Source organism: Carettochelys insculpta, chromosome 6, assembly GCF_033958435.1.
Source record: "Carettochelys insculpta isolate YL-2023 chromosome 6, ASM3395843v1, whole genome shotgun sequence".
Taxonomy (NCBI): domain Eukaryota; kingdom Metazoa; phylum Chordata; order Testudines; family Carettochelyidae; genus Carettochelys; species Carettochelys insculpta.
Window position 1 is genome coordinate 78,709,728 of NC_134142.1, and position 13,759 is coordinate 78,723,486.

Below are 13,759 nucleotides of genomic sequence, written 5' to 3' on the forward strand. Positions count from 1 at the left end.
CCAAGTAACATGATGTTCTTTCCTTAACTGAGAGGCACTCAGCTTGCAAACATTTGCTATACCTGGCTCTATATTTCTCAGTATCCTCTCAGGGTTTCTTTATCCGTTCCCATTAGCCTTATTTCTTGTTTGTCTGGTAAGTATGTTCTTTCTCTCTCTCTCCACCTCTTCAATAAAATGGCCCACCACTGTTATGATCAAGCAGGGTTTAGGATGAGTTGCCAATTTTTTGGGGAGCTGTTCCCAGAATTCAGTAAGTGGTCAAAGGCCATGCACGTCTACGGTTCAGATTGAACCTCTGTAATCCGTAACACTCTCTTCGGGCAAACTCCATAATCCAGGATGATTTCAGTTAGCCAGATGACTACTTATCTTAGGTGTGGCCAAGTTTCCTGTGGTCTCATCAAGTTGAGTTCCAGCCACCAGTCCTGGTGCTCAGTGTCCTGTGTTGTTGTTTAGATGTCATTTACCCCTAAATGTTTTCTAAGTGCACAGTAAGCAGTGATGTGTTGGTAATTTGCTAGAAAATATTGACCTCCTGTCATCTGGCAAACTCTCGTGTCCAGCACTGGTCACGTCCTGAGGGTGCTGGACAAGAGAGTTGCAACCTGTGTTAATGGGTGGGGTGGGAGAGTCTGGGATGGAAGTTGGGTGCAGAAGGGACACTTTTGAAGTGCACTGTCAGACTTACTGGTGTGAGCTGTTTGGGTCAGAGCGCCAAAGAGTTTGAAAATTTGGCCCCAGTTGTTAGCTCAAGCTGAAAACTCTGCCCATAAAAAACACCAAACTTCCAACTGATTGAAGTACTTAGGTCTGCCTTTTTATTACCTTAAATTACAAAGGCAGAGAGCTACTGCCTGCACCCCAAAACCATTGTTTTTTTCTTTCCAGAATTCTCCAGTTCCCATTGGTTAGCAGAAATATTTTTAAACTGAGTTTTGTGGCTTAAACAGAGATTCTTGAATATTGTTGACAGGCTTCAAAGACTGTGTTTTGTCCTGTCCTGTCCTGTCCTCTCTTCTGCTGCCTAGAAGATCATGATGTTGAAGGGCTTAAGACAGTTTTATTTAAAAAATAGGTGGTGACTAAAAAGAGTGTCAAGCAGACAGTAAGGGCCTTTGAGGTGATGTGTTTGGCAATTTAAGAATCAGTCTGTTTAGAATCCACGTAAGGGTTTTTTTACTTTCATTCATATTTACTGTTCAAAGCTTTGTTAAACTGATTAATGGTAACTGTTCTCATTTTAGCATTTTTGGAATAGAGAGAGTATGCAAACTTAGAGTACGCGACCTTGCTCTTATGCGTCTGACCCCGATTCCTATAGTAAACCCTGTAGTGCAATTTCCAGTTGCGTTTAACTCGCTCCCCTTGGCTCTGCATGGCCCAGGCTCAGCCCCACCCCAGCTCTGCTCACCACCTGCACATAGCTCCTGCTCATCCCCCACCCCTGCCTCTGGCTCTAGCTCACCACCCCTCAGGTGTGACTCCAACGCAACCTCCCTGATCCCCGTTCGACACCCCCTGCCAGCTCACCGCCTGTGCACAGCTCTGGCTCACCTGCCACCCCCACCTCTAGCTCTGGCTCACCACCCCTTGTGCTTGGCTCCGGTTCACGCTCCACCCCCTGCCCCAGTTCAAACCCCCCACGTGCGGCTCTAATTCAAACCCCTCGCGTGTGGCCCCCTTTCCATACTCCTGCCCCGGTTTAAATCCCCCGCGTGCGGTTCTGGTTCAACCTCACCAGCCCCCCATGCGCAGCCCCAATTCAACCGGCTCACCACCCACGCCCAGCTCTGGCTCTGGCTCAACCCCCCACCGTGGCCCTGCTGACTGCCTGCGCGCAGCTCTGGCTCACCTCACATGTGGCTCCAGTTCACCCTCCACTCCCCACCTCGGTTTAAACCCCCCCACATGCGGCCCTGTTTCCATTCTCCTGCCCCAGTTTAAACTCCCACGCGTGGCTCCAATTCAAACCCCCTCAGCCCCCGTTCACCCCCCACCATCTCACTACCTGCGCCTGGCTCTGGCTCTACCTCCCACTGTGTCCGGGCTCACCGCCCGAGAAGGGGTCTGACTCACCACCCCATACACAGCTCCAGCTTAACTCCCCCCCTCTCCCTCCTGCAGCCCTAACACACCCCAGCCTTATCCCCCACACCCTCCTCCCATGGTCCCAACCTACCGCCAGGCTTAACTCTCCCCAGTTGCCCCCCGACCCTAGGACTTTCCTTTCCACTGCTTCCCTGGCTGCAGAACACGTGTTCTGCCGGGGAAGAAGCTGGACCACCACTTAGGCGAAATCCGGGTTACGCGAGGGTGTGTGGAATGGAACCCTCACATACTCTGAGACCCTCCCATATGTAATGAATGTCAAGATGGATGTAAACAAATGTATCTTTTTACTTAAACAAAGCTGTTAAAGAAAACCTTCCTGGATTGCTCTTGTCTATGTATATTTAGGATGACAAATATCGGAGGGGTAGCTGAATTAGTCTGGATCTCCAAAAACAACAAGAAGTCCTGTGGCACCTTAGAGACTAACAGATATTTTGGAGCATAAGCTTTCATGGGCAAAGACCCGCTTCTTCATCTGGCGGAGCAGGTCTTTGCCCGGAAAAGCTTATGCTCCAAAATATCTGGTAGCCTATAAGGTGCCACAGGACTTCTTGTTTATTTAGGAGTTGCTAACAACAAGGAGAGCCCTGTAAAGCAGCCTAAATGGGTGGTTGTATGGAGCCAGCTCTTTTATTGTTAATGTAGTAAGCAGGGATTAGAGATTGTTGTACAAATTGCAAAGAATTTCTTCTCACTTTCTTTTCCATTTGCAGTGTTCTGGACTTGGAGCCTCTTTCTGTTACATGCTTTCATATTTAGTTGGACGGCCAGTTGTGTACAGATATTTAACAGAGAAAGCAGTGAAATGGTCAGAGCAGGTAATGTTGCCCTTGGTAATTGTTTGTGCTGATGATATAAAATGCAAATGGAAGAAGATGGAAACATAAGGGTTGGGATGTTCACAATAAACCTAGTAAGAAATGGTTGATTCTGACATACTTACTCACACCCAGGACCTCACTCAGTGTATTCTCCTTAAAGCAAATGCTGCTATTTGCTGAGTGTACAATACTATTTGTTATGGTAATGTGATGGGGTTCAGGGGTCCCCCTGCACTGCACCCCGTCCGCTGGCAGGAGTGACTCTCACTCAGCAGGTACAACAGCAGGTTTATTAGGCAACAGATGCCCAGTTTCTCACAGAAGCAACAGCATAGCAGCCCGAGACAGTCCTTCCAACCTGTCCTGGGGGGAAGACCCCGAGGGGTGCCCCTCTGGGGTGTAGCTTTCCCCCTCCTCAGGCTGGCTGCCTTCCAGCTCTCCCTTCCCCAGCCTCTAACTGCCGCCCCCGATTCAAAACCCAGCTCAGCTCCTCCCTGCTCTTTGTTCAGGCAGAGGTGTTATCTGCCAGTTGTAGCCCCAGGGTCATCCTTAGCCACTGGGAGCTGCTGCTTGCCTCGGACATCCAGCCTGACTCACATATGCACCCCCCCCACTCCATCACAGGTAAACATGATAGACTCTGGGTCAAAAACATACCTGTGGGATTAGGTGGAGGTGAAAAGCAAACATAGCATTAAGCAGGTTCACCGAATACACTTAAATGTGCAGTCTTTCTAATAGGGTATTTCAACTCTTTCATGTAAGGAACCAACTTTTTTTTTTCTTTTTAAAATTCAATTGTCCTTTTTAAATTGTAGTGAATTATTAGTCTAACTTGAGTAATATTGTGTCAGATTTTTAAAACCTCTTTTTAACATTGCAGTGAACACCATCTTGGATTAATTTCACAGGAAGAGGTTTTCGTAATGAGCCAAACCATGCTTCCCTGAGTCCACTGTTCTCTTCTTAAACAAGTTTTAAAGTTAACTTTTCTGGCCATTAATCCTTCATTATAGCTAAAGGTTCTGTTTCTGCAGTATAGATGAAACTAAGGGTCACATCTATCTGTAAGATCGACCCTTCTGGGTTTTGATTTCACACACCTATTAGACACATGCAAAATCGACCTTTTATGGGTCGCAGTCGACCCGTACTCTTCCCTATTGTGAAGAGTAAGGGAGGTCAATGGGAGAAACTCTCCCATCAACCTTCCTCAGCGAGGATGGCAAGGTAAGTTGATTTCAGATAAGTTGGTTTTAGCCATTCAGTTGCTGTAGCTAGAATTGTGCATCAGCTTATTTTCCTAGCGTAGACCAAGCCTGAGACATTTTTAAGAATTGTGCTAAAGGCTAGGATATTTTCCAATTAAGTGGCCTTGCTATTCAGGGCCTGTCTTCACTAATTAAGTTATACAGATGAGTGGCCCAAACCCATGTTGTTAAGCTGTCTCTAAATCAGGTGGCAAATTTTGTTTCTAGGTCTGCAGATAAAAACCAAACAGTATCATATTTTAGGGCTTCACTCCTCTTGTTTTCACGAGGATAAAAGGTATATGTGGAACACGGTGTTGATAAAGCAATTTGTAGTTATTAGTTTTAGCAGGTTACCTGGTCAGAGGAAACCTTAGGCTTCTGTGAGTAATGGGTTTAAAATGCACCTTTGTCCTTGTGGAAATGTCTGCTGTGTCTAAGCCTGGTGTACAGAAATAGTAAAACCTCTAATATGAATAAGGCTTTCAAGTGTGTGGTGTAAAAGAGCATCCGGATCTAATAAGTTTGTACACTGTGCTTTTGAATTTGATATAGGTATAAAAAAACAAGACGAGTAGTTGCTGCTTTAGTGAACTACTTTTTTCCTTATTAAAAAGTGAGTTGATTTAGTTCACTGAGGAGATGTCTAACTCAAAAAAACAACCAAAAAAACCAAAAACCTAAGCTAATTTATGTACTATATTTAACAGATGTTTCCCTGACCCTTCTCCCAAGCTCTAATTAGAAGTTGCTTAAGTGTTTCAATTTTTTTCCTGTTTAAATTTTCCCATTTAAAGATAGATATACAAACATCTTAGCCAACAATTAGGCTGTAGAGACACTATATCTTAAGAGCAGCCTTGTTTAATATATTTAAACATGTTTTAAGTTAGATAATTGTGTTTCCAAAACAGGGATTTTACTGATTTTTTTTTTTTTTTTTTTTTTTTTCTCTCAAATTTTGTGACAGGTTGAACGACACAGAGAACACCTCATTAACTACATAATATTTTTGAGGATAACGCCTTTTCTTCCGAACTGGTTTATCAATATAACATCTCCTGTAATAAATGTACCACTGAAAGTATTTTTCATTGGTACTTTTCTAGGTAAGAACTTAAATTTAATTTGAAGCTTTTTAAGGGACTCATTGTCTTTTCCTGGTCACAGAATCATTTAGTGTACAGAAGCATCTACTGGTCAATATAACGGTTACATGAGTGTGCTGTTTATTTGTTTTTCTGTGGAACTGATCGTCATAATATATGGGGCTTCATTTCTTACTCCAGTGTTATTCCCTTTTTTTGTTGGGGGAAAATAAGACAAGGATAAATTGTTTATCCAATTCTACATGCTAAATCTGAAAGCTTCAGCAGTGTCCTATCTTCAGATTTGTGATTTTCTTTTTGAAGTAAAATGGCTTCTGTTAAAAGCATGAAACTCAGATTTATTTCATGTTCTTCACGCATAGTTGTTTTGTCTCCAGAATTATATATGTTTTCACATGAAGAGATTTTCTCCAATTTGTTTACCATTGTAGTTCTTCAATGGATTAATAATTGAATGAAATTCAAGTGTTTTGGTGTTCAGCTTGCATTTGTGATAAATCTTTTGCACCGGGGGCATGAACTGTTAACCGTATGGAAAGTAATGATGGATGTAATATTAAATTTAGGAGACCTTTTGTTCTAGTCCCAGCCTTGCCATTTGAATGCTGTGTGATCTTGGTCAATGCACCATTTCTTAATCTGTAAAACACAGGTGTTATTGTCGTCCTTGGTAAGGTGCTTAGAGACCTATATAAGAACTAGGTATTATGCCTCTTGACTGACCCTGAAAGCAAGTGGTAACTAAATTAATCTAGCAGAGTGGGAATTATCTCTTTGGGCTATGTCTACACTAGCCCCAAACTTTGAAATGGCCATGCAAATGGCCATTTCGAAGCTTACTAATGAAGCGCTGAAATACATATTCAGCGCCTCATTAGCATGCGGGCGGCCGTGGCACTTCGAAATTGACGCTGCTCGTCCCGACGGGGCTCCTTTTCGAAAGGACCCTGCCTTCTTAGAAGTCCCCTTATTCCTATCTGCTCATGGGAATAAGGGGACTTCAAAGTAGGCAGGGTCCTTTGGAAAAGGAGCCCCGTCGGGACGAGCCGCGTCAATTTCGAAGTGCCGCGGCCGCCCACATGCTAATGAGGCGCTGAATATGTATTTCAGCGCTTCATTAGTAAACTTGGAAATGGCCATTTGCCTGGCCATTTCAACGTTTGGGGCTAGCGTAGACACGGCCTCGGTGAACAAATAAATTATTTTCCCCTTGAAAAATAAACCACCACCAGCACACCACCAAAATACTTTTATTCATTTGTGTGTCTACATGCTTCGGAGACATTTCAGAAACTCCTTTTTCCCCCTTATGTTACAAGAAAATCATGTTTTTTTCAGACTTCTGAGTTTATTAAGTTGAATAGCTAAATAAAAATACAAAGTTTATCTACTTTTGTTAGCCACTAACTTTTGTAGGGAAAAACAGCTTGTAGCTTAACAAGAAGTCTGTAATAAAGCTTAATGTTTTTGAAGTACATAGTATCTTAAAATTGGTTCATAGCATTACTAAGAATGGGAACAAGAAAGCAGTCAAGTAGCACTATAAAGACTAACAAAGTAATTTAGTAGCTTTCCTGGGACAGACCCACTACTTCAGTTCTTCAGAATTTTCTAGATCTGAAGAAGTGGCTCTCCCATGAAAGCTCATTGCATAACAAATTATTTTGTTAGTCTTTAAAGTGTTTTTTTATTTTGTGAAGGTATAGACTAACACGGCTATCTCTTACTGGCTACGTCTACACGTGAAGCCTACTTCGAAGTAGCTTATTTCGATGTAGCGACATCGAAATAGACTATTTCGATGAATAACGTCTACACGTCCTCCAGGGCTGGCAACGTCGATGTTCAACTTCGACATTGCGCAGCACCACATCGAAATAGGAGCAGCGAGGGAACGTCTACACGCCAAAGTAGCACACATCGAAATAAGGGTGCCAGGCACAGCTGCAGACAGGGTCACAGGGCGGACTCAACAGCAAGCCGCTCCCTTAAAGGGCCCCTCCCAGACACACTTGCACTAAACAACACAAGATCCACAGAGCCGACAACTGGTTGCAGACCCTGTGCATGCAGCATGGATCCCCAGCTGCAGCAGCAGCAGCAGCCAGAAGCCCTGGGCTAAGGGCTGCTGCACACGATGACCATAGAGCCCCTCAGGGGCTGGAGAGAGAGCGTCTCTCAACCCCTCAGCTGATGGCCACCATGGCGGACCCCACAATTTCGATGTTGTGGGACGCGCAATGACTACACGGTCCCTACTTCGACGTTGAACGTCGAAGTGGGGCGCTATTCCTATGCCCTCATGGGGTTAGCGGCTTCGACGTCTCGCTGCCTAACGTCGAAGTTAACTTCGAAATAGCGCCCGACACGTGTAGCCGTGACGGGCGCTATTTCAAAGTTAGTGCCGCTACTTCGAAGTAGCGTGCACGTGTAGACACGGCTACTGAATGTTAACAGTAAAGGGTTCTAAGTTTTTGGGCTTTTAGGATATAGTCTGTTGTGACAACTTAGGAAGGACTCCAGGGTCTTTGTTTGGAAATAGTCTGTTGTAGTTGATTTCACACTGGATTACTAACACACTTTTCCGTGTATTTTTATCATTAGAAATAAAATTAGACATGGTAAACTGTTTATTTTTGGTCTCTGTATGCATACTAATAAGTCAATACAACGTACATAGCAGAAAAAGAATGCATACTGCCTGCTTAAGGTATAGGGTTTATGGGCTATAGAAAAATGCTATATTTCTGTCTGATACTGTTCTTGTTTTGAACTATTTCTATTAAGTTCTGGACTTCATTGCTTTAAATTGTTTCAAATAAAGTTCTATGATGGAGGATATTTGCTTGCCTTTAAAAATATGAAAAGTAACTGCTTTTGTTTTAGCTCTCTAATTGATTGTTTTGTTTCTATGCACATAGGTGTTGCACCACCATCTTTTGTAGCAATTAAGGCAGGAACAACACTGTACCAGCTTACAACAGCAGGGGAAGCTGTTTCCTGGAACTCTGTGTTTGTTCTCATGGTTCTAGCTATTCTCTCTATTCTGCCAGCTGTCTTCCAGAAGAAACTTAAGCAAAAGTTTGAATAAAGATAACACTGGATCTGTATATCCCATATTTCACCTCAGGATCAGCACGTCTGATGTCCGTGTGTTTGTGTTTTTTTTTTTTTTTTTTAATCAACTCCTCAGCACTCTTAGAAAGGGGAGACTTGCAATCAATAAGAACATTCTTATTTCTTTAAAGGAGCACATTTTACTGTCTGAAATCCAAGGAACTGTCTTCAGAAATACTCTGCATGTAGTTTTGTAGGCCAAACCGTCAGTGTATTGCTTTAACAAGAGGAGGGAACTCAAAACACACAAGACTGATACTGTACTTTTGTGAACTGTATTTTTTTTTCTCTGCTTCATCTCTGGGGCAGAAAAGCAAAATTAGATATTGGTTTCCAAATGCTGAAATAACTTCTTCAGTCAATTAAATTTCTAGCATTCTACATGACCCTGCAGCCTTGCATGTAACTTAATGGTTTGGTCTAAATAATTTTCTCTTCAATTTAATTTTTCCCATTCATCTGTTCTTGTTCTTACCATTCCTAGAATAATGTAATGTGCAAAGGCACTCATAAAATGCAGAACTTCTCTGTTGACGCAGTACGTTAAACTCCAGTGATACAAAGCTGTGGGAGGCTTTTTCTCTTCATTAGTATTGTCTTAGTTTAAATACTTGAATTGCTTTATTAATTGAATTAACGAATTCACTTGGATCATTCCCCTTCTGTCCATTTTATTTTTGAAGAGGAGATCAAAATGTTGTATTGGCTTGTTATTAATTTTGAAGTTTTTAATTCTTGTTTAGACTGATTTTTATTTGTGCCTGGTGTTGCCGGTATTTCAGATGCATATCCTGCTAACTTAAGCTAATTATCATATTTTGTTATACAAAATATTTTAGTCCTTAAATGATTTTATTTTAGTCCTTAAATTATTAAACAAATACATTAATTAGAAGCAACTTACAATGGTTTGGATGTATTACATGAGAACTTGGGGCAGGAGGAGGGGATCTTAAGCTAAGTCTACACTAGCCTGGAAGATCGACTTGCTCAGGGTTGATCTTCTGGGGTCCAATTTCATGCATCTACTAGGGTGCACAAAATCAACCTCTCAGGTTGAAGTTGATCCCAGTACTCCTAGTGAGACATGAGGAGTAAGGAGTGTTGACAGGAGGAATTCTCCCATTGACCTTGCTCAGTATGGACAGCCAAGACAGTGCAGACATAGCCTTAGTCTTGGCAATAGTAGCTTACTATCATAATAACTCATGTGGCTAAAACATCAGGTATGCAAATTATTACACAGTTCTTTGATTTATCTGAAATATTGTCATAAAAGGCTCAGTTCCTCATGTAATGAACATCTTACACTTTAGTGTCCATAAATATAGATGGCAGCATCCTGTGTTGTGAGTGGTGGGTAATTGGTGGTTGGCTACTAGACTACAATTCATTTTCCAAATAAAGCACACTGTTTTAGCCATATACAATACCTTCTCATGAATGGTTATTACAGTACTACTATGGTCAGTTGTTGCGTTGTCAGTGGGCTCCTTAAAATTGAAGCGCCCGATCACATGTGTGCCTAACTGTGTAAGTCCCATTGAAGTCAGTGCTTCTTGCATGCTTTAAAGTTAGGCACTGCCTAAGCACCTGGCTAAATTGGGTCCTGACTTGTTAGTACCTGCTGTGCAATGCTCATATTTCTGAGGAATTAGTTGTCTGAAATTTTATAGCAACTTCTCATCCCAAAAATCTTGTCTTGACCTTGGAGCATTATAGATATGAAGACAGTACTATAAATATGATACCTAGGAAAGGTACTGGTACCTTCAACAGCTTTATTCTTTTATAACATAATGTGGATTGACTCATTCATTTTATCACAGTATTATGTATAAATATATAGGAAATATATTAATTGCCTCCACTATTTTTGTCATCTGGTTTTATTTTATGTAAATTGACTTTTCCATGCCCAGTGAATTTTTCATTCAAGTGTGGACTGCACAATAAACTGGCAGTTTTGTGTTTTCTAGCTGAATCATCAGTGTTCTATCCCTTCTGTTTACAAGGTTCACCATAAAATACAGCTTTGGACATTTGTGGCTTTAGAATTTTTAGTCTAAAATATATTTTCAAGGTTGATCATGTTCTAAGAACTGGCATCCACCAGATTGAATAGTGAGGCTTTTCTGCTGTAGTGTTAATCTCCATGAGGGTAAAAAATGTCCTTCTTTAGAAATGGTTCAGCACTGTTGGTAGTCCAATGACATGTCTAAAAATTGCTTGAGTCCTGCCTGACTTAGGTATGTACAGATTCTACTTTTATGTTTAATGGACATTGTCAAACTTCAGTTAGAAGAACTCAGTTCAGAGCCTTTTATGACAGATGTTTCAAGTCCTCATGAGTCATGCTAGAGCCTTGGATTTTATGGGATAATCACAATTCATTTTATGGATGGGACTAAACTATGTTATGAAGGTGAAATTGTTCCAACCAGTTGTAATTGGCTTCACAGTTCTCTTCTGCAAAAATCTAATGGATTTCTAGTCACCTGTTCCACATGTCTTCAGTGGAAGCCAAGAAATTCCTAGAACAGCCCAATATTACTGGGAATTACTGGTGTATCTGCATACTACAGACATTAGAATGTATTGGGCAAGGCCCAATTACAGAACACATGCAATGCCGCCTTTTTCACTGTAAGGAACCACAGCCGGCAATTGAGAGAGGCACAGCTTTCTCACAGGAAAACAGTGTCTATAATAATAAAGCAAGTGGGGAGGGGAAAGTGATATAAAATATAGCTCTTTTGAAACAGATTATTAATTGTTAGGTAACCTTTTATATTGGAGTAGAAGTATTCTCGTAAATCTACGCTGCCATTACTAAAATGTCTCTTGCATTTGATAATAAAACAAAATCATACAAATCTCTAATGACTTCTTTCTTGTATGTGCACTGTCTTCACTGGTTTTCTCAACATGCAGAGTTTTTAGTTGATTGAATCTATCTATAAGTAGGTGAAGTGTTCTGAAATAACAATTCTAAGTGCTTGTAAAAACTAAGCCAACTTCAGTGACTAGTCTTGTAGAACAGGTTTAATTTAATGGTTCGTACTGTCACAGCAAAGGAAGAAAACATGGCTTTTTGCCAGACTTGAGGCTTTAAATAATTTTGGACAAACAATCCTAATGACTAATTGTAGAGTATTGTCATTATGATGCTGCTCAGAGAATTGCCATATCTGGGGATTTAGGATGTACAAATCAGACACTGACCAGATGAGATAATCTGTGCTGATATTTTTATTTTGAGTGGATTATTAATTAAGGTCTCAGAAGTACTTTTGTGTTTTGTAAGGTAAACTGCCCTTCGAAGGCTACATCAACACTAGCCCCTTCCTATCAGAAGGGGCATGGTAATGAGTAAGTTGGCAAGATGCTAATGAGGCACTGCCATGCATATGCAGCCCCTCATTAGCATCATGACTGCCATGAGCAATCTGAAAGTGCTGCTTTCGAATCATGCACCACCTGTGTGGACAGGGGCCTTTCGAAAGGACCCCTTGAACTTTGAAACTCGCTTCCTCCTAAAACCAAATAAGAAGGGGCTTTCGAAGTCCGGGGGGTCCTTTTGAAAGGCCCCCATCTACACATGCGACGCACAATTCAAAAGCAGCACTTGTGGCTCGTGTGTGGCTTCCATTATGCTCATGAGGCACTGCGTATTCATGGCAGCACCTCACTAGCATCTTCGCAACTCACTCATTCCCATGCCCCTTTTGAAAGGAAGGGGCTACTGTAGATGTAGCCAAAGTGGTCACACGGGTTTATTATTTAAGTCTACAGAATGCTGTCCTGTAGCAGGATTATTTTTAATATAAAAATGACCTAATAAAGAGTTTTTATAGTAAAATTAGGAGAGTCAATAAGAAAAATGTTCTTGCTTTAAAATGACATTGATTGATGGGACTTTGCTAGTAAGCAGAGTAAAACTTTTTTTAAAACTCGGAGTTTCACAATCTCTGTTGTTGGTCTGCACTGGTAAATGGTAAATGGTATATGAAATGATGGTTGCCTGTTGTAAAAGAAACTGAAATACAATTCACCTTAGGACAGCTTTGGAAAACTCTTCTCCTGTGGTTAGCATTAGGACCTCCTGTGTTCTCACGCTGTCTGCCTTAATGATGCTCAGCCATTTACTGGGGGGATAAAATGCTGTAGTGAGCTGGCAGACCTACTGGCAGGGGGTGGTGAGACCAACCCCGCTTAATGTATTGAACCAGAAGTGGTCTTGATGCACCTTGGGAAAAATATTTTTTTAATGTTAAATAGTTTCTTAAACTATGGAATATTATAATGTATTTTGTAAATGGTATTTAAGAGTTAGTTTATATTTTAATGTGTTTGCAGCAGTGAGATTATGCTGTAGAAATAACAGAATTTTAGCACAGCTGCAGGAGGATTGATATCTGAGGCACATGGATACAGTGAGCCTGTCTAATATGGCCAAAAAATTACATATATTTTGGTAGAATTTTAAAAAGGAAACCCCTGGATGTTTGATTCTTCTGGATCTACAAAACCACAGTTGACCTGAGGAGCTATAATCTGTGGGGAAAAATTATTCAGATGTAGTCTAGGTATTAAAATCCTCCATGCTGTAGTCCCTATCTCCCCATGCAGCATTGTTTTTAATTTCTCAGCAGCTATCGCTACTGAGGTGATGTTAATGTATTCCCTATGCATTGCTATTCCCTATGGTACTGCTTTCTAACATGCAGATTTAGTACTTTCACCACTTTGCCAAAGTCCAGCTTTACTTTTCAGCAAAGTAGAATTTGCACTATAAGATGATCAAAATCAAAAACATTTATGGTAGTGATAACCTGACTTCATTTCAACAGCTGTCATATGTAGTTGGGTCGGAGCATGAGTGGCACTTTTGTAAGTGACAGAACTAGCTGAAGAAGATCAGACCTATGGCTGTGCCTTTATTGCAGAGTTAGCCCAAGCTCTTACGTGAGGGTCTGTAGTGAGCCGGTGTGGCCTCCTGCTGATCAGGAGGCAGAGGAGGCTGCGTAGAGGCCCTGGTGGGCGGGCCCGGAGCCAGAACACCAGTGGCCCGCCCGTAAGGGGGTGGGGCCTAGAGCCAGAAGGGCCAAGGGCAGAGTTTGGGACCCATTAAAGCCTGGGCCTCCAGGCGGGGAGGGAGCGCCCTTGCGAGTTCCCTGGCGCCAGAGGCAGAGGGCCTGCTGCTGCCGGACCGGTCCGGAAGAGCAAGCCCCCAGTGGCCCAGACCAGCCAGGCCAGCCACGGATCTGGATGCCCTAGGGGACCTACCTGGACTTCCCCAACCTGCCAGGACCCTCACGCTGGTGGAGACCCCCGGCCTTGGAGG

General features: G+C 42.1%; 1 protein-coding gene across 1 annotated transcript in view; it reads left to right on the forward strand.

Annotated features, from left to right (window-relative positions):
• The window catches only part of TMEM41B (transmembrane protein 41B), a 23,941-nt gene extending 12,651 nt beyond the window's left edge, over positions 1–11,290 (forward strand). The window contains exons 4-7 of the mRNA XM_074997428.1: positions 43–136; positions 2,829–2,933; positions 5,157–5,295; positions 8,217–11,290. Of these exons, the coding sequence (XP_074853529.1) occupies positions 43–136; positions 2,829–2,933; positions 5,157–5,295; positions 8,217–8,386 (508 nt within the window). The 3' untranslated portion in view covers positions 8,387–11,290. The remainder of the gene's footprint in view (positions 1–42; positions 137–2,828; positions 2,934–5,156; positions 5,296–8,216) is intronic.
• The last annotated feature ends 2,469 nt before the right edge of the window (positions 11,291–13,759 follow it).